Source organism: Pleuronectes platessa, chromosome 9 (genome assembly GCF_947347685.1).
Source record: "Pleuronectes platessa chromosome 9, fPlePla1.1, whole genome shotgun sequence".
Lineage (NCBI taxonomy): Eukaryota > Metazoa > Chordata > Actinopteri > Pleuronectiformes > Pleuronectidae > Pleuronectes > Pleuronectes platessa.
In genome coordinates, this window is record NC_070634.1 from 22,211,151 (window position 1) to 22,228,462 (window position 17,312).

At 41.7% G+C, this 17,312-nt stretch overlaps 1 protein-coding gene across 1 annotated transcript in view; it reads left to right on the top strand.

Annotated features, from left to right (window-relative positions):
- The first annotated feature begins 2,422 nt into the window (after positions 1-2,422).
- Positions 2,423-17,312, top strand: part of pde4ba (phosphodiesterase 4B, cAMP-specific a) — a 66,665-nt gene continuing 51,775 nt past the window's right edge. The window contains exons 1-4 of the mRNA XM_053431277.1: positions 2,423-3,128; positions 14,353-14,547; positions 16,075-16,111; positions 16,400-16,470. Coding sequence (XP_053287252.1) covers positions 3,034-3,128; positions 14,353-14,547; positions 16,075-16,111; positions 16,400-16,470 — 398 coding nt within the window. The 5' untranslated portion in view covers positions 2,423-3,033. The remainder of the gene's footprint in view (positions 3,129-14,352; positions 14,548-16,074; positions 16,112-16,399; positions 16,471-17,312) is intronic.

Here is a 17,312-nt window from a genome sequence, read left to right on the forward strand (position 1 = left end):
GACTCATCTGATTAACTTGAGGCGAACAAATAAAACACAGCAAGGTTCAAACCTCATAAACACAATCAGTTTATTTTGTTGCCACATTCACTGTTGATTGTTTATAAAGGGAGGTTGAGGGGAGGGGTGTTCAACTGCAACTTCACCACTAGATGTCACTACATTCTACTCACTGAGCGTCTGAAGTGATACTCAGATATATAATAATTAACAATTCCTTTTTTTAAATTTTTAGAAGCTTTGTTTTATGTTTTGTTAGCCTGTATACTCACACTAACCAAAATATCTTTGTGCCTGAGTCGTGTCAGGTAGATTTTAATTGGCTAAAATGGGAAAACAACAACTCCCATTATCTCACTCTGCTTCAAACCATTACCAAACTAGCTATTTTTTTATTTAGTTTTGATTGAAAGATGCATCGAAGCCAAAGTTGCATATTGTACTTTAACATGTCAAACCCATCACCTTGATATTTAGTTATAAAAACAGAAACAGGCTCGACTGATCAACATTTACAATTAAACTAAATGAACTGACTCCATTCACATTTCAGCACTTGCTAAATATTCCTGCTGTTTTCCTCCCCTCACACACTCACATTAACATCCATGAATCACCTTCAAGTCCGTTTTCAGGATCTGCAGCAGCTGATATCAGCTCAGTGCGATGAGGAGCGGTTCTATACCTTCTCCTTCTATGGCGACCCCTCAGGAGGTCATTAAGGGGGAATGCCACTGCCATTGTTGAGCAGGATGCATAAAGCCCTTTGGCCCACACGTCTTCCGCTCCTCCCGTTTCTCATCTCTCTCTGCACTGGGAGGCAGTGGGGCGAGCAGACGAGTGGGAGCACACCACTGACTCACGACTGGTCACTGGGATCCTCCTCTCGTCTGTCTCTTTAAATGTCCCTGTCATCTTTCTGAATCACGTCCAAGTAAAGGAAGCTTAACTCGTCTTGTCTTGGCAGGTTTTTAAAAACGCCTTCTGTTGGAAGTGAGATGTTTTTCATCTACACTTTCATGATGAGTATCAAAGGGAAGTTATGGGGAATCGGACCCGATTGCTGTTACTCAGCGTTTCTTCCAAACAGGTCACACTCTGATCGCCTTTGTTCCTTCAGAGAGAAGAGGAAATATAAACAGTTCTTAAGAACTTGTCAGTTCAAGGGATCAAATAATCAAAACATCGTCCATTCCTGGAAATGTTACTAGAAGAAAAGTCGTCTTATGATAAAACAGAGATGCTCCGCTCTTAGTCATCACAGGGAGAGGGATGAATGAGACAAATGAACATAGCAGATGAAAGCCTAAATAAAATAAACTAAATTAATGCTAAAAATATTTATTTTAAAAGTTGAGCCAACAAAAGGACAATAAAACTAAAATAATGATTAATAAAATAATAACGGTTCACTGGATCTTATTAATCTGATGCTTCGTGAGCATATACTGAGATACTGTGTTGTATATGTGGGCAGTTTTCTGCAGAGATAAATATATTGACTTCTGTGTTAATTTTACTTTTACTTTTACTTTACTTACTTTACTTGATTTAGTTTACTGAGAGCATCCAGACACTATAGGAAAGAAAAATGCATTTGGATCAAACTATTAATCAAACAGATATGTGTGCTTAAACATTTAAAAAGTGTTACTTCAGTAGTTAACTACACTTGACAGTCTTAAACTGGAAAACACGATAGATTCATATGCAGCATATCTTTATGATTTTGCTCTCACACTTTAAATGGATGCAGTTGGATAAACCAGTTGTATTTGACTGCCTTGGTTGTATCCAGGTTTTCATTCCTCCTGTATTGTACGTGCTGCTATTCTTCACCAATCTGTCATCACAGTTGTCATATATGAAGCTTTATGTTTAACAGAGCGTGTATATACAGTTCCATGAGGTAGTGCCCCACCTCCTGTGACGGTGCCAGATGGAGCCGACAGTTAAGGTCGACCAGATTAACAGTAAATCCAAACTCAATATTATGTCCATTCAATATTTATTAATTTGCATTTATTTCTGATTCATTACAAACAGGAAAATAAAAAATGTACTTCATAAAAAACTCATTAGAGCTTTAAAAAATCTTAAGCTTTTTATAAGCAGCATCCAAACATTTGATGTATAATTTATAACACTATTTGAAGTAGTTGTACTTATTTTAAGTGCAATTTTCAAGTATTTTAGGTATTTAACAGATCGTAATATGTATTGTTTCACAATATATTGTTTGTACTTCTTCAGGTTTTTGAGCCAATTTATAAAAAATGTTCTGCGAGTGACGGACGACTCGTGACTCCACTCCAGTGACTCCATTCCACGACTTGCATGTTCCTCCTTGCTCTGCTGGGCTGCACTGAAGGGAACAGGACTCCAAACACACACACACACACATCCAGTAGCACACACACACACACACACACACACTGCGGGGAGGAAGTATAGGCTGTGACGAGGAGCGTCTAAAAGCAGAGCTCAGAGAGTGTCAGTGTGTGAACAAGGGTTTGAAGAGTTCCTTGATGTGACGCATGGACTGCTGCTAGTTGTTGTTGTTGTTGTGTGTGAGTGAGTGTGTGTGTGTGTGCGTGTGTGTGTGTGAGGGACTTGAGATCTCAGGTGTTTCCTGCCAGCTGCTTGAGAGGTTTATTGGTCATGTAGATGTACGACTGATGCCTGAATGAGTGATGTGTTATTTATATGAGGTGAATGTGTGTGTGTGATGGTGTGTTTGCTTCTCATTTCAAGGTGCTAGTGTGTGTGAGAGTGTGTGTGAGTGGGTTGCATGACACGGTGGGGTTATCACTCGTGGTGCTGACTCGTGTGTGTGATGGGTGTGTGTGTCATTTACATGTTTGGCTGTTTGGTGTGAGCGTGTGAGATACAGCACTTTTCAAACTTTCACTCTGGGTGTGTTCTAGTGGACGTGCGGTGTGCGTTTGTGTGTGTGTGTGTGTGCAGTTTGTTTGTGGTAACACATGTAGTGGTGTGTGCCGGGTAGCGTGTGCATGAGTCTGTGTCGGGGAGATGTACCGGCGTTCACCTTGTGCCAGAGGAAGGGTTCATTTTGACTTCAGCGAGGAAGTGGTCAGGAAGCTCCATGCCGCCAACCACGCACACAGGTCAGGACACACGGACACTCGCACACATCACGCAAACACACACACACACATCTCTCTCACTTCTTTTCCTTTCATTTCCATCCTTCCATCCGCTGTAGGTTCCGCTTGATGTCATCTGACCGAGCTGTTTCTCCCCACATCAACACACACATCGTCTTTTCTTTGCCTTGTAAATGTTTCTCTTGTCACTAAACGGTGCATCGATCCTTTGTCTTCCTCATTCCCACACGTTAAGCATGTGGCTCATCATTAAAGTAATTCCTATCTGGAATGTGGCTCAGCGCACTGTCACCCGTGTTGATTTAATGGTTTTTGCTATGCAGCAGCTCTGCAGGGAAACGTTTTCATTTGAGCATGATCTTGACTTATTTGTGTCACAGTGTGTGTGTGTGTGTGTGTGTGTGTGTGTGTCTGTGTGTATAGTGCCGAGTAGACTTTGTGTTTCAATGACAACTGGACGGCCCGAAGGATGAATCTAAAAAAGAAACTAACAAAATTGGAAGGGTGTGGAACCGTCTCAGCCTTTAGCAAATCTTCACCCGGGTAAATCTGACTCTGTTGCCGAGCAGTTTATCTCGTCCGACAATAATAGTTTTCAAACCTCCTATTAAATCATTTAAACTCAATTAGACAATTAATTACTGAGTCAACACATTTACCCTAAACCAGTGGGAAGAAAGGAGGTGCTTTTTTCATCTTATCTTTGCTTTGTTCTTGTGAAACGATGGAGACCTTAAAATGTGTTGAGCTGAAACAGTCTGAGAGGAGGACATGACTCTCAGATGAACTCACACTGTGTGCAGCCTGTTACGAGGAGTCTACATGATTTAGTATGATGATAAATGACCAGACCAAACATCACTGCACAACCCAGCACTACACACAGCAGCCTACGAATAGGACACCACACTTTTTTTGTAATTATATTTAATTAAAAGATCAGAAAAACAGACAGAGTGACAAATATACAGTCGCCATTCCAGGAAAACAGAAACTCTGACTTTAATTTACTACACTTTTTCCTGATTTCCTGTATTTAAATGTCACTTATTCTCCTAAAAAGTTATAATTGGATCAAAAATATATTGTTATTATAAATATATGTGAGCAGTTGTATTTATACATGAAAATAAGACTCAAACTTCAGAAGAAACAAACACTGTGGATCAAAATGTGTCTTATCTCACCCACAATAATATGACAAACTATTTAGATATTTGTGCCAATGCGATAGGACGCAGTTATGTTTATTGAAATAGAGGATAGAGTCGCTGTGATAGTTCTGAGTCTTTGCTGAGCAGAGAATTAGTTTGAAATAAAGTTTTAATTCAGCAGAAGAGCCCGAGTTGAGAGAGCGTCAGTGGGAAATGAAATGAGAAACAACAAACACTGGTGCTGATGTTGATACGAGGCCGTTTTGTGAATGTTCGAGTCCTTGAAGAAATAAACCAGTGTGAGAACTCAGGCTGGGTCTCGGCCCAGAGGACCATCGCTGCTCTGGTTCAACATGGAGACGGATCAGGCTGCTGGATCAGACTGATCCGAGGTTCAAAGGAGGAGAAAACAGAGAAATGACGAAGCCTTCTTGTTAAAAAGAAGCTGGAATAGTGTTTCAGAATGAGTTGACTTTACAGCAGTGAGAAACGTTGGTGTTAACTGGTGTTTTTTTCTCATGGTGCATAATTCTGGATGTTTGTTTCTTTGATTAAAACAAACAAGCCCTTGGTTGCACAACCCAGGTTGTAATCATGGAAGTCTGGAGACGTCAGGCGTCCACCTCTGGTCGGGTGGGTTCCACCTCTGAGACTGAGGTTTCCTGTGGAAAGTACTGGACTGTACTGGGGAAAGCAGAAGTACACAGATGGAGCTCTGTACTCTGCTGCAAGTCTGAATCATTAGACAGGTAGAGGAGCCTGACAGAGAGTGCTCGGGGGGGTAATTACCACCCGGCCTCTTCCTCACTCTGACATGTGCATGGTACTGGTTGTGCTTTTTGCTTGTGCATACATGGCCTACATCATACATACCCACGTGCAGCCGCCCTGCACCATCAGTGGTATGTGGGTGTGTATGAATTAGCCTATAGACTGTGGGAGTTTCCAATGCAGGGATCTCTCACTTGTCCTGCTAGAACCATAGACTGTATGTAAAGAGGCTAGAACAGATAATCTCCCGGAGAGATAGGCTTAACCAAATATTTGGACTGTGACCCGGATTCCTATGGCGTAATAACAAAGATGAAAGCTCCGGGTTATCTGTTCCTGGATGCCGGTTGCGCTTTGCAGCCTCTGCTCTCACATCAATGTCCAGTGTCATGGTCCTAGATCCGCTCCTCCTTCAAACTCTAGGCCCACATTGTATGGTTTCCTATCTGGCCCATGACATGACCTTACAATGAGTTTTGTGGAAATCAATACTGTCGTTTTTTGGGTTATCCTCCTTGCAGAACACATGACCTCCTTGGAGAAGCTCTTTATACATTTTAGAATTAAAACATTTCAATAGAAGGTTATAAAGTTTAAAGGAGGTTCAAGGTGAATTCAGACCTCAGGTCCTGAGAGACCACACGTATAAAAATGTGTCTTTAAGAGAAATATGAAAGAGGATGAGGAGCTTACCAGACGATTCGGCTCACATTATTTCTAACAGTGTGAGCACCAGTAGAAAAGACCCGCTCACCAGTGCAGCCAGTCCAGTACATGACAGAAGGAGCCTTTTAGGGTCGATAATGGCAGCAAAGCATGTTACATGATGTAATTTGTCTCTCTAGGTTAAAACAGTGTGGCTTAAAGAGAGACGTAGGGCTACAACAATTGGAAACTTGATCCTAAACCGACTCATGTTGCCCTTATGTGTGTGGAACTGCAGAAATTTTCAGTCCGGCTGCTCCACATCCTCATCTTACACTTTATCAAATAGCTGTCAGCGTTATCTTCACTGCGATGACACGTATTCATCTCCAGAAAACTGTGGCGAGGACTCTGAGGTCTGCCTTGGTTGTGTGGGCGGGGCCTTTGATCGGCGAGGGACTCGGTGAAGTTGAAGTTGGTCACTGCCGCCGCTGATGTGGTGATAATTGGGTCAATCTAGATAATGAGGAGGATGATAACAATGAGGTTAAGATAATTTACTGAGCCACATAGAAAAGATAAAATACATATAACTGCAGTGACGGAGGAAGTACTCACATCCTGGATTTTTACAATGTAGCAAATCACATGTGCTGCATTTAAACTCATGTTAAAGTGAATATTAGAACAAACTTGTTTGGGGCCACAAATATTTAGATTTTACATAACAGAGGTTCAAAGGAGAAACTTATTTTTGAAAGACCTGCAAACACCTCATCTGAAATGTATTAGTGTTCAAAAAAGCCCAAAAGATCAAGGCCACAATTTCCCACATCTGTTAGAAGCATTGAACACTTTGATCACCACCATGTGGGAAATCCAGAAATTCATTTAACAGTAAAGGGCAATAGAAAAGGAACTATTTCTTGTGAAATGTAGTGAAGATGAAAACATATAATAGCACGACATAAAAATACTTGGGTGAAGTGCCAGGTACTTGTACTTGAGTAAATAAGCTCTAGGTCACATACTTGGTAACCTGTCAAGTTCACAGCAGATTCCTGTTCCTGGAAATCTACTGAATCATCCAATAAGGTGAATAGAGTTGTAGTTCTGTTGTACACATACAGGGACTGGGAGCACGGGGAGCCTGTCTACAGACCAGTGGGTGTAATGGGAAATAGATGCCACACTGTAATTAACCAGCCCAGGAATGTATGTTTTCATTTTTTTAAAGCTAAAGTTTCTCAGTCCTTTTTTCAGATTTTCACTCGAGTCCAAAGCAGATTTCACATCCTCTGTTTCAGTTCGAACAAGTGCCAAAGAAGTATCCAGCTCTCACCTCACCCACTCACTTCCACAGACACACAAACGCACACAAACACACACAAACACACACGCGACCGAGCGGCTCGTTCCTCCGTCAGGACCGGCGTCATCGTACCTGTGGCCAGTTCTGCTTTGTGTTTCCTCATGTGACACCAGGACGTTTGTATTTAGACTGTAAATAATTCAAATGAGCATCTGCTTGATGACTTTGTCCTTAAATGTGCACGTGTGGGAGTTTTTCCTCTTTTCTGGTCACATGTTACAAAAAGGGCCAGAGCACGTGTACTTTTCACTCAGTGTGTTTTTATATAAGTGTAAAACTGTGTTTTATGGACATTTCTTCATGTTTGTGTTGGAGTGGTTTTCAGGGCAACACAATGAGACTATATCCTTCAGTGTGATTGACACAGTTGATGCATCTTTACAATAAATCATTTAATTTTTGAGGCAGTGGGAAGCAAAACAGTTTCACATCAAATTTGTTTGGTTTAAGCTTAAATAAAATACATTTTCCATATTTTTTTTATTTTATTTATTAAAATTAAAAAAAATAGCTTCTCTGTGCAGAACGATGCAGGTGCAAGGATTTCACATATATCTGCTAAAAAGGGGAAGTTTATTTGTGCTCATCTTAAATTAGAAATTTCTGTTTTATCATGTATAAAATCAATATTTATTTATAGTAGCTTTCCTTTCTTCTTCACATGTTTGGAAATGACTGCTTCAGCATGTGGGATCTTTGACTGTTCCAGTTATAATTCAACTTTTTAAAAAGATATGTATTTCCCCAGCAGATTGATGTAGGACCATCATAATCAGCTGCTATTTCTGCCCGGTCTGATGGGATCACTCAGCCAGCTCATCAATCCTTCTGGGGCATTTCAGAGCTCTGGCACGATTCATAGTTTTGACAGAAACTTCTCTTTAGACTCCGCTGTCTGGTCCAGTTTCTTCTTCAGTATCAAGGATTTGCAGTAATTGTTGAGAAAGCGTTTCTCTCCCGTGAGCTCAGTCGAGACGCTGCAGCAGAGCAGATGGTTTTTATCTGCCATCGCCAGAGCCACGAGGTCGTAAACATCGGTGGAATTGCTCATTAAATAAGGAGTCGGGTTCGAGCGTGTGCTGAGGAAATGATGTTTCAACCTCGGCTCACACTGGGACACAAACAGAAGGTGTAACCATGGCACCTCTGTTTGCACAACCTGGCAGACGAATGGCCGCTGGTTTCCCCTCAGCATAACACACAGGAAGGAAGAGATTAATACCGAGCATGAGAATGCTCTCTCTCTCTCTCTCTCTCTCTCTCTCTCTCTCTCTCTCTCTCTCTCTGGCTGTCGGTGACACTCTGAAGCTGTTTCCCTCTAACGGATCATTCTGTGCTCGGTCAGGAGAGAGAGGGTTTGAAATGTTGCACCTAGATTTGCTCGTTTGGATGTTTCAGTTGATACTGGATTGGTTTGTTGAGTCCAGTTAAATTAGTTTCACATGTTAACTGTATCCACATTTATTCTCCTGAGACAAACTCGTCCCCGGCCGAGTAAAAACTTTATAATTAGGAGAATTAAAGAGTGTAAAGACGACAGCTTCTTAAATCCTTGTAGGTCTACCACATTTCTCAGTTTCTCTTTTCCTTTAAGGAAACGTGGCAGACTCTAACTGCACTCGAGGGAGAAACAGAACAGAGGGACTCCATAAGATTAGGGTGTGGATACTTTATTCACATATAGGTGCTTCCTCTCCTGCTATTCACTGACTCCATTTAAAACTCGGAGCAGGACTATCTGAGTTTAACTCTAAGAACTTCAATACGTAAAGTACATACCGGAGTCACATAACTGAGACTGTTCAAAGACACCGCTACCGAAAAACAAAGAGTCACATCAAAGTCTCAGCAATAACCACTTGAGACATTTGGTAAATACACAATAAATAAGACAGTGTAGTAAGTCTTTTTCATCCTGAGAAATTCATACTCTTGCGTTCCTTCTTTATTCACACACGACATTTTCATGACATTTTATCTTTGGCTGGCAGGAAGTGTTTTGGAAAATATGTCCAACTGATTTGGACATTTGTATTTTCAGATACAACCCTCCTGGAAAATATGAGTAAATATAATTCGCAAGAAAAATGCATTTTCATAACGGAAAATAATGGACACTTTGTCGTCACAGATACGACAAAGTGTCTGATATCTCTAAAAAAAACGGCTTGACCTCAAGGACCTGACACTTGACCTGCACTCGTCCTAATTGGCCGAGTGAGGATCTAAAGTGGTCTCCCTCCAGAGGACAGTAAACTGCTGCAGGATTCCCTCTCGTTCTGTCATATCTCATATCAGGTCATGTTCCATTTGCCAGAACCCACATCAGGACACTTCATCTCACCGAGTGTAAACACGTTGTCCCCGCTCACCCTGTCTCTATACGTGCACACAAATCAACACACAGGAAGCTGAGCTGTCCCGCTGTACCAGTAAATGACAGTCGGTGTTACTAGTCAGTGGCTTCTGTCAAAACAACACCATTGTCTCACAGCTCGGAAGTGGACTCATTTCCCAGGAAAAGATTCATTCAGTATCTGTCCGAAATCTTTGCCTCCATCGTCATTGTCCTCTTTTCCATGGTAGCAGCCGATTCATTCCTCAGAAGAAGTTTAGATGTCAGGGAGTCGGTCCTCATGTAAACACTTTCTGAGAAGGGTCGACTTTTTTAAAACCACCCGCTTTAACTTTTTGGCCACTTCTTTTAAAAGCACTTCATCTTTGTCGTAATTTAATCTCCTGATTTCAGGTTATCTCTGTTTTTATTTCTATCTTCATCTCAGAAACTTTAGTTACATTGATCAGTACTTATAAATTAAAATACAGAAAACATCCTAATTCCGTGCCCATGATTAGTTTGTGTAAAAGAGTAAAGTTACTATTGAGGGTGATTGTAGAACGTGTCAGTGTGAATGCTCGTCTCTGGGATGTACTGGTGATCTGTCCAGGTGTTCCAGTTCAATGTCAGTATGTGACCTCGTATGAGTCCTGAAATAAACCAGTAGAGACTGAAACTGCACTGGTCGGTGAAGATACAACCACAAACCTGCTTGTTGATCAGTGGTTGTGTGTCGTTATCTGTTGGATTGCTTTAGCACCAGCTGCTTGTGTGTGTGTGTGTGTCAGCGAGTTTTGGTTTGTTCTGGAAGTTGCCTCCAAATATTCTGTGAGAAATGTCGATTTTTGGAATGCGTCGATATTGGCCAGATTTTGGGGATCGACTCGAATAAACCAATCGACGCTGGTGGAACATATCTTCTCTTCTTCCGTCGCCCTCTCAGTTCAGCCGTCGCCTCACTGACGTCTGTGTGTCAGTGCGACTGATGCTTCTGGACCATGGGAAAGGAATGTCATGTTGCCCTAGCTGCGGGTCACAGTGAGCACTTCCTTATTGCTTTAGAGGAACATGCAACAGAAAACACGACCGACCTTTACCATAATTATCGCAAGTAGCTGGAAAATATGTCAATTATCGGGGAATTCCCAGGATCCCGCCCCCCCCCCCCCTGGTTCTCTGGTCACGGAGGATGTACATATAAACACAAACATGCGTCAACCTGGTGACACTTTGATCCTTCTCTCCCCCCCCCCCCCCCCATTCACACAGTTTCAGATTCCCTAAAGGCAAACGGGTGTGAGGGATCATTCATCCACTACCTAGGAAGCTCATAATTGCGTGAAAGCACTTGGACTGCGGTTGTGTTTTAATCTGTGTGTAGTTTGGATAAACAGTTGTCGTTCTCTTCCTGTTTCTGAAGAGTCGGCCGGCAGCTCCGAATTAACGGCGCATTTATCTATATGTTTACATATCGAGAGAAATGCTGGAACAGAGAGAGAGAGAGAGAGAGAGAGAGAACAGTTTCCCAGACAGATGCACTAATCCACTGAAGCACCAGGACACCAAGTTTCATACAGGGGGGGGGGTGTCTCTGTTCGCAAGGTCGGCCTTTGTCTTGTTGTTCGAAGGGTAAATTCTGGGATATCCCCTCTTTGTCCGGTTTAACACCAGGGTGAAAAAAAGAGAGGAAGATAAATGTGCGGATCTATGTTGAGTTTTCTACATTTTTTTAATTAAATCTGTTTTAAGTTTGGGGAACAAAGCTGTAAAAATTAATCTGAGGATGTTCCTTTTGTTTTTAACACCTGATAAAGATCATTAGTCTCAGGTCTACTGTCTGTATCAGTGAATCAGTCACACATGCATCTGTATCATGGGGAAGGAATCTCACGCCGGACGAGGACGGTTCCGGGGTCACACCGAGCACTTCCTGCTTCCTGTATTCAAACATGACGCAAACACATGACTGATTCCTTCATTGATCATAACTATCATAGAACAAATACACCTGCACGGGACTCATCTCCCTCTAAAACCCAGAGTGCAGAGACACAACTTTACTTTGTGTTGAAGTAGCTGCTCACACATAGACTTCATGGAGGAATCAGGGATCGACTCTGCCTCTCAGATAAACAGCCATTTGATCAACGGACCCCACGTCGACTCGCTCTCATGCTCGGACGTCTCATCGTGTGTCGGCGGTTACATAACACAACAGCCATCAGCCGTCTCAGATCGGGGGGGAAGTGCTGCGGCGCAGCTGTCCATTAGTTGTTTCCCTCTTTGTGTCTGACGCTCCATCAGAACACTTGCACCCCGGCTGCTAACCTCCTCACATGACCGCGTTAGACCGGGGATGGGACTCAGCTTATGAGGTCGATTTAGCTCGGCTGAACAAATGGCCGTTGAGCTGCTGATGAATAACGTCTGTTTATTATTTGGGGGTTAGAGGAATATCGAACTGTTTCCCTCCCACATCTCACCGACATCTTTGAATTTGAACTCTGAATGTAGGCAAAACTAATCTGAATTCTTTCAGAGCTGCAAAAAAATACCTACGATGCATCTGTACTGTATTAAACGAAAAAAATGGGATTTGCAGGCATTTTCAAACCATGTGAAAACTTCAATTAGCATATACTTGCCACTATTTTCATCGATTTTCTATCCAGTGTTTAGGAGAATAAGTGGAAGCTTGTGAGATGCGGTTGACTAGACTCTGCACTGGCTCGTCCCTACACGTGATCATTACACACAAAGCAGAGGATTGACCTGAGGGCGGAGGAAGTCGAGCATTCAGTGCATGGTGCAGAGAGGGCAGGCATGCATGTGTGTGCACGTATCTAACAAAACCTGGAAGGGAAATTATTGCAGCAGAAAATGCTTTCCTTTGGTATTTCAGTGTAACGTCACAATACACAAAAAGAAGAAATAATGTTTCTTCATGACATTTAAAGAGCTCTTATTTTACATATGATATTTTCTCACGTCTTATTTTTTTCTGCGTGAGATGAATGATCCGTTCATGAAGCCATTAATGTATAATCCACATTTTAATTCAACATGATCATGGTTCAATTTACATATCAGACCAAATTGTATATACAAACTGTATATATTTTGTTCTATATTGTTATTTTTATATGGTTTTTTTTATGTTGAGTGCACCAACGAACGACACCAAGGCAATTTCCTGTATGTGCAAACATACTTGGCAAATAAAAGAATTCTGATTCTGATTATGAAATGGAGATATTATAACAAACTGGCTTAATTTACTTAGAGACTTCAGAATTTCCTCATGTCACGACCCAAACCCAAATAAAACCGACTTTGAGGTATGATCTATGTTGTCAATCCTAACGAAGCAGAATTCTTTCCCTCAAGAGATGGAACTTTGCTCTGGTCTGTACCTGTCTGTAGATTAACCAGAGGATTTGCCCTCTGAGCACTCGGAGGCACCTGGGCTGTGCAGAGCCGGGACTTCCTGCTGTTTCAGGCTTAAATCCAAAGTTGTGTTACTTCTGTTGCTCCTTGACATTTTCTCAGCCTCTCACGTCATCAAGTAGGAGCCAGGCGGTCTCTTAAGACAAACCTGTTTTCTTTGGATACCATTTTTCCACATTATAGTTTGTCAGTCTGTCCGTGCTTTTATTTGTATCCACAGATTGATCCCTTAACTCCTGTCATTGTTTTGGTTTGGACCCATGATGCCCATCATTTGTATATATAATAAATAACTCTGGCATTCACATTTAACTTTCCCTCGATATAGAATAACAGATAAAATATCTTCAGTCCCAAATGTCCCACATATTATTGGAATTGATTAGTTGAGTATTTACATCATTTCATCCACTGCTGCAATGCTTTTTATCATCATCATCATCATCATAATATAAGAACAAATATGCAACTTGATATGCAGATTTGCTTTTTCCAGTCCGTATTTTTTAATAATAAATGGACGGGAACAAGAAGAATTGTTTTAGATGTGTGTATGTTTTTGTTGAAGTTTGTAGTGTAACCAGCGCTGCGTCTGCTGGTGTGTGTTTACTATACAGAGGCAGCAGTGATGGCAGAACTAAGAAGTGAGGGAGTTTCATAAAGTCAAGCTACAGTGAAAAATGCACAAGGAAAAAATCTTTCAATAAGTCAATAAAACCAATTAAAATAACTGTTAAAAAGATGATGCTCTCCTCCTCCTCCTCCTCCTTCATGAGATACGGCTCCTCTCTCTTCCCTCATTCCTCCACTGCCTCCTCCTCCTCACCAATGAACACTGTGCACTCTAACATGTCACTCTGCCCTACATGGTCAGGCCATATCAAATCGTGTGTGTGTGTGTGTGTGTGTGTGTGTTTAGGGGATGTAGATGATACACGTCAAAGAATTTCTCTTCCCTTTTTTTTTCTTATGCTGCTTCGTTAAAACCAAATCAAAACCTCTCAGCGTTTGACAGAGTGAACAAAAAGTTATCAGAGAGAGAGAGAGAGAGAGATTAGATATTTTTATTATTTTAAAGATTAATAAGAGTTGTTTAGACGGAAAAAGCTTTTGCTCAACTAACAGGAAAACCTCAGTCATTACAGTAGATTCAACTTAATATGTGGTCACTAATTGTAATGTTGAATATGTCCACAAGGTGAATTTAAAACTGTTCCACGAACCATAAGGTTGATGGTTCGATCCCTGTCTCCTGCAGTATAGACGCTGGACGTCCTTGGGCAAGATACTGAACCCCAAATTCCCCCTGACTGCTCCTCAGCTGGCGTGTGAATGACGTGAGATAGAAAAAGTGCTGGGTATAGAACTGCTGTATGAATATGTGTATGAATGGGTGAAAGTGGATTATGAAAGTACCATATACATCCATGTTCATGTCTGAAGATGAAGCTCCAGTGACAGAAAAGCTCTAAGACGTTGGTGTTTCTCTGTTTGCAGCTTCGATGTGGAGAATGGCCCGTCTGTCGGCTGCAGCCCCCTGGACCCCCAGGCCTCCCCCGGCTCGGGGCTGGTCCTCCACACCAACTTCCCCGGTCACAACCAGCGGCGAGAGTCCTTCCTCTACCGCTCGGACAGCGACTATGACCTGTCTCCCAAGTCCATGTCCCGAAACTCCTCCATCGCCTCTGAACTGTGAGTAAAGGCAGCTCCAGTCGAGCTATCAGATGTCTGTCCCCCTCTTTCTTTATCAAGACCCATGAGTTATTTCCTGGACGTCAACAATCTCACAATGTCAAAGAAAGTGAAATAAAATGTATAGATTCACCAAAGCCAAAAAATGTAATGGGATCTTTCTTGGTCCATGTCACAACCTTCCACAAAGTTTTTTCACAATCCCGACTATAAAAAGAACAGGGGTGAAAACATAACCTCCTTGGTGGAGGACATAGCTGCAGCAGGTCAACATGAGTGAAGCAGGTTCTCATTGGCTGGCAGCAGCACATCTTACATTCATGTTCACACCTGCAAACCTGCGGGGGATAGATGTCTCCAGCAGAATGAGGAAGTTGATTGCAACTCACATTTTTACTATATATATATATAATGTCAACTCATATTTAGCCTATAGACTCTGTGGTGACTGTTACAGTAGACGTCCTGTTCGTCCTCAGCCACACTGATCTAGAGACAGTCTAGTTCAGTTCCGTTTCTACCTAACCTGACACTGTGCATGTCATGGAGAGTAACAGACATGTACACATATAGATTTCATGAATCCTACACACAGTGGGTGAAGCTGCCTCCACGTCCTGGACCTGATGTGTTTATTTAGAGGATTGTTGAGGTAACGTGTACAGTGTGATGGCAGTGTTTGAAATCACAGACTCGGGGCAGCACATGTTTAACAGATGTTTAACAGATGTTGAGGTTTGACTTCAGTTTCAGACAGCAGTGGTTCTGATGTATATTTAGGTTTATGTTTATGTGAGTGAATAGATTGATTGAGAAGTGCATTAAATCACTGAGGAGCATGTGCCTAAATATAATGTTGATTACATAAGTATAAATCATGCTATTTTAGATGCAGACAATATAATGATCTTCATTGCAGTTATTTCATTTCTATACATGACATCAAGCAAGAACTTATTAAACAAAATTTTAATCATATCTGTTTTCTAATTCAGTAATGTGATAAGTTTAAAATGACATGAAACAGTTGCAAGACAACTCTCCTAAGTAAACACAGGGTTATGATCAAATCCAAGTTTATTGAAGTGCATCACACATTCTGCTGTGGAGGCTCTGTTCCTGCACAGCTCTGCCCCCTAGTGGAAGTTCTGTGGATGTTCCAGAATGTGATCACCGTGCGACTCTAGATGTTTCACAACATGATGACGATTTGAAACCCACAGAAGATTATTTGAGTAGTTTGGGCCTTGACTACAGAAAGAGGTTCCTCTTAGAGCTCAGTACCTTACAAGGTCACATCCCATCTGACCTGTGAACCTCCTCCTCTCCTCCTCTCCTCCTCCTCCTCCTCCTCCTCCTCCTCCTCCACCTCCTCTCCTCCTCTCCCTGTTTGAAGTCATCTCTTTCAGTTAATCATCGTAATGAGACCCACTCCCTCTTTGCTCATCGTTGTTACTCAACAGTTTTTACTGTGAAGCACTGAGACGCATGAAACTTACCAAAGCTCATGTTGTTTTCTCTTTTCAGACATGGTGACGACCTGATCGTTACACCTTTTGCTCAGGTAAGCATCTGATTGACAGTAAACAGTGTGGACTGAGCAAATATTAAATGATCTCGGGCCAAAATACAAGAGTGTGTGTCTTTTACAAATGTTTTATTTTATAAGGAAAACATAATTTCAAACCCACCTCAAATTAAACTTGTTTATATGTATATTTTATACATTAGCTTTCTCTGTTTATTTTCAACTCTGTAAAGTGTCTATGAGCATTGTTAAAAGTGCCATAGAAATAAAATGTATTATAATATAATAAAATACTAATAATCAGCTGTTCCTGTGTCTCTCTAGGTTCTGGCAAGCCTTCGAAGTGTTAGGAATAACTTCACTGTGTTGACCAACGTCCAGTGTGCCTCCAGCAAGTAAGTACAGCAGACACTCACACTTGATGTAAGTTGCAAGTTTATATCCATTGAAAATATAATAATAAAATATGAGAATATGACCTGAATCATTACGAGTCCAGATTTCGTTTACAAATAGGTCAAAGTACATCAAACTCTTTGTCTGCTTGCCAAAACATTTTCTGCAGTCCTACCGTGTCAACACAGGGTGGCAGTGTTGAGCTATAAATGGACTGAAGTGTGATAGCAGCAATGTCCACAACTCACAGCTCAACACAGCACGTGACCAACACACGTGACACACACACACACACACACACACACACACACACACACACACACACACACACACACACACACACACACACACACACACACACACACACACACACACACACACACACACACACAGATGGACCCCTCATTTGTTTGCATTTGAAGTAATCATCATCACTGCTTTGAGAGGCCACAGCATCGATATGTGACAATAACACATGCGTCTCCTGGTAGCTCGAAACAGACCCCCCCCCCCCCACCCCAGCTGTAGATACACGTGTATGGACCTTGTGTTTAAAGGAAAATAGATTCCGATGCACGAGGAGTCGGTCAGAGTGAAATGACTGGAAGCAGCGAGGATGCTGATCTTAGCGAGATGAAATGAGAACGTGCAAAAACACACTTGTATTAAAACAAGACATGGATATGCATGATCAGAGTGTGTGAGTGTGTGTGTGTGTGTGTAACATGTGACCATGAAACATCTTCTGTGCTAAACTACCACAAGACAATAACTGTGTGTTTCCTCTCTTTAAACTCGTCGCTCCACTTGATAAAATTCAAGCTTTGTTACAAATAACAGT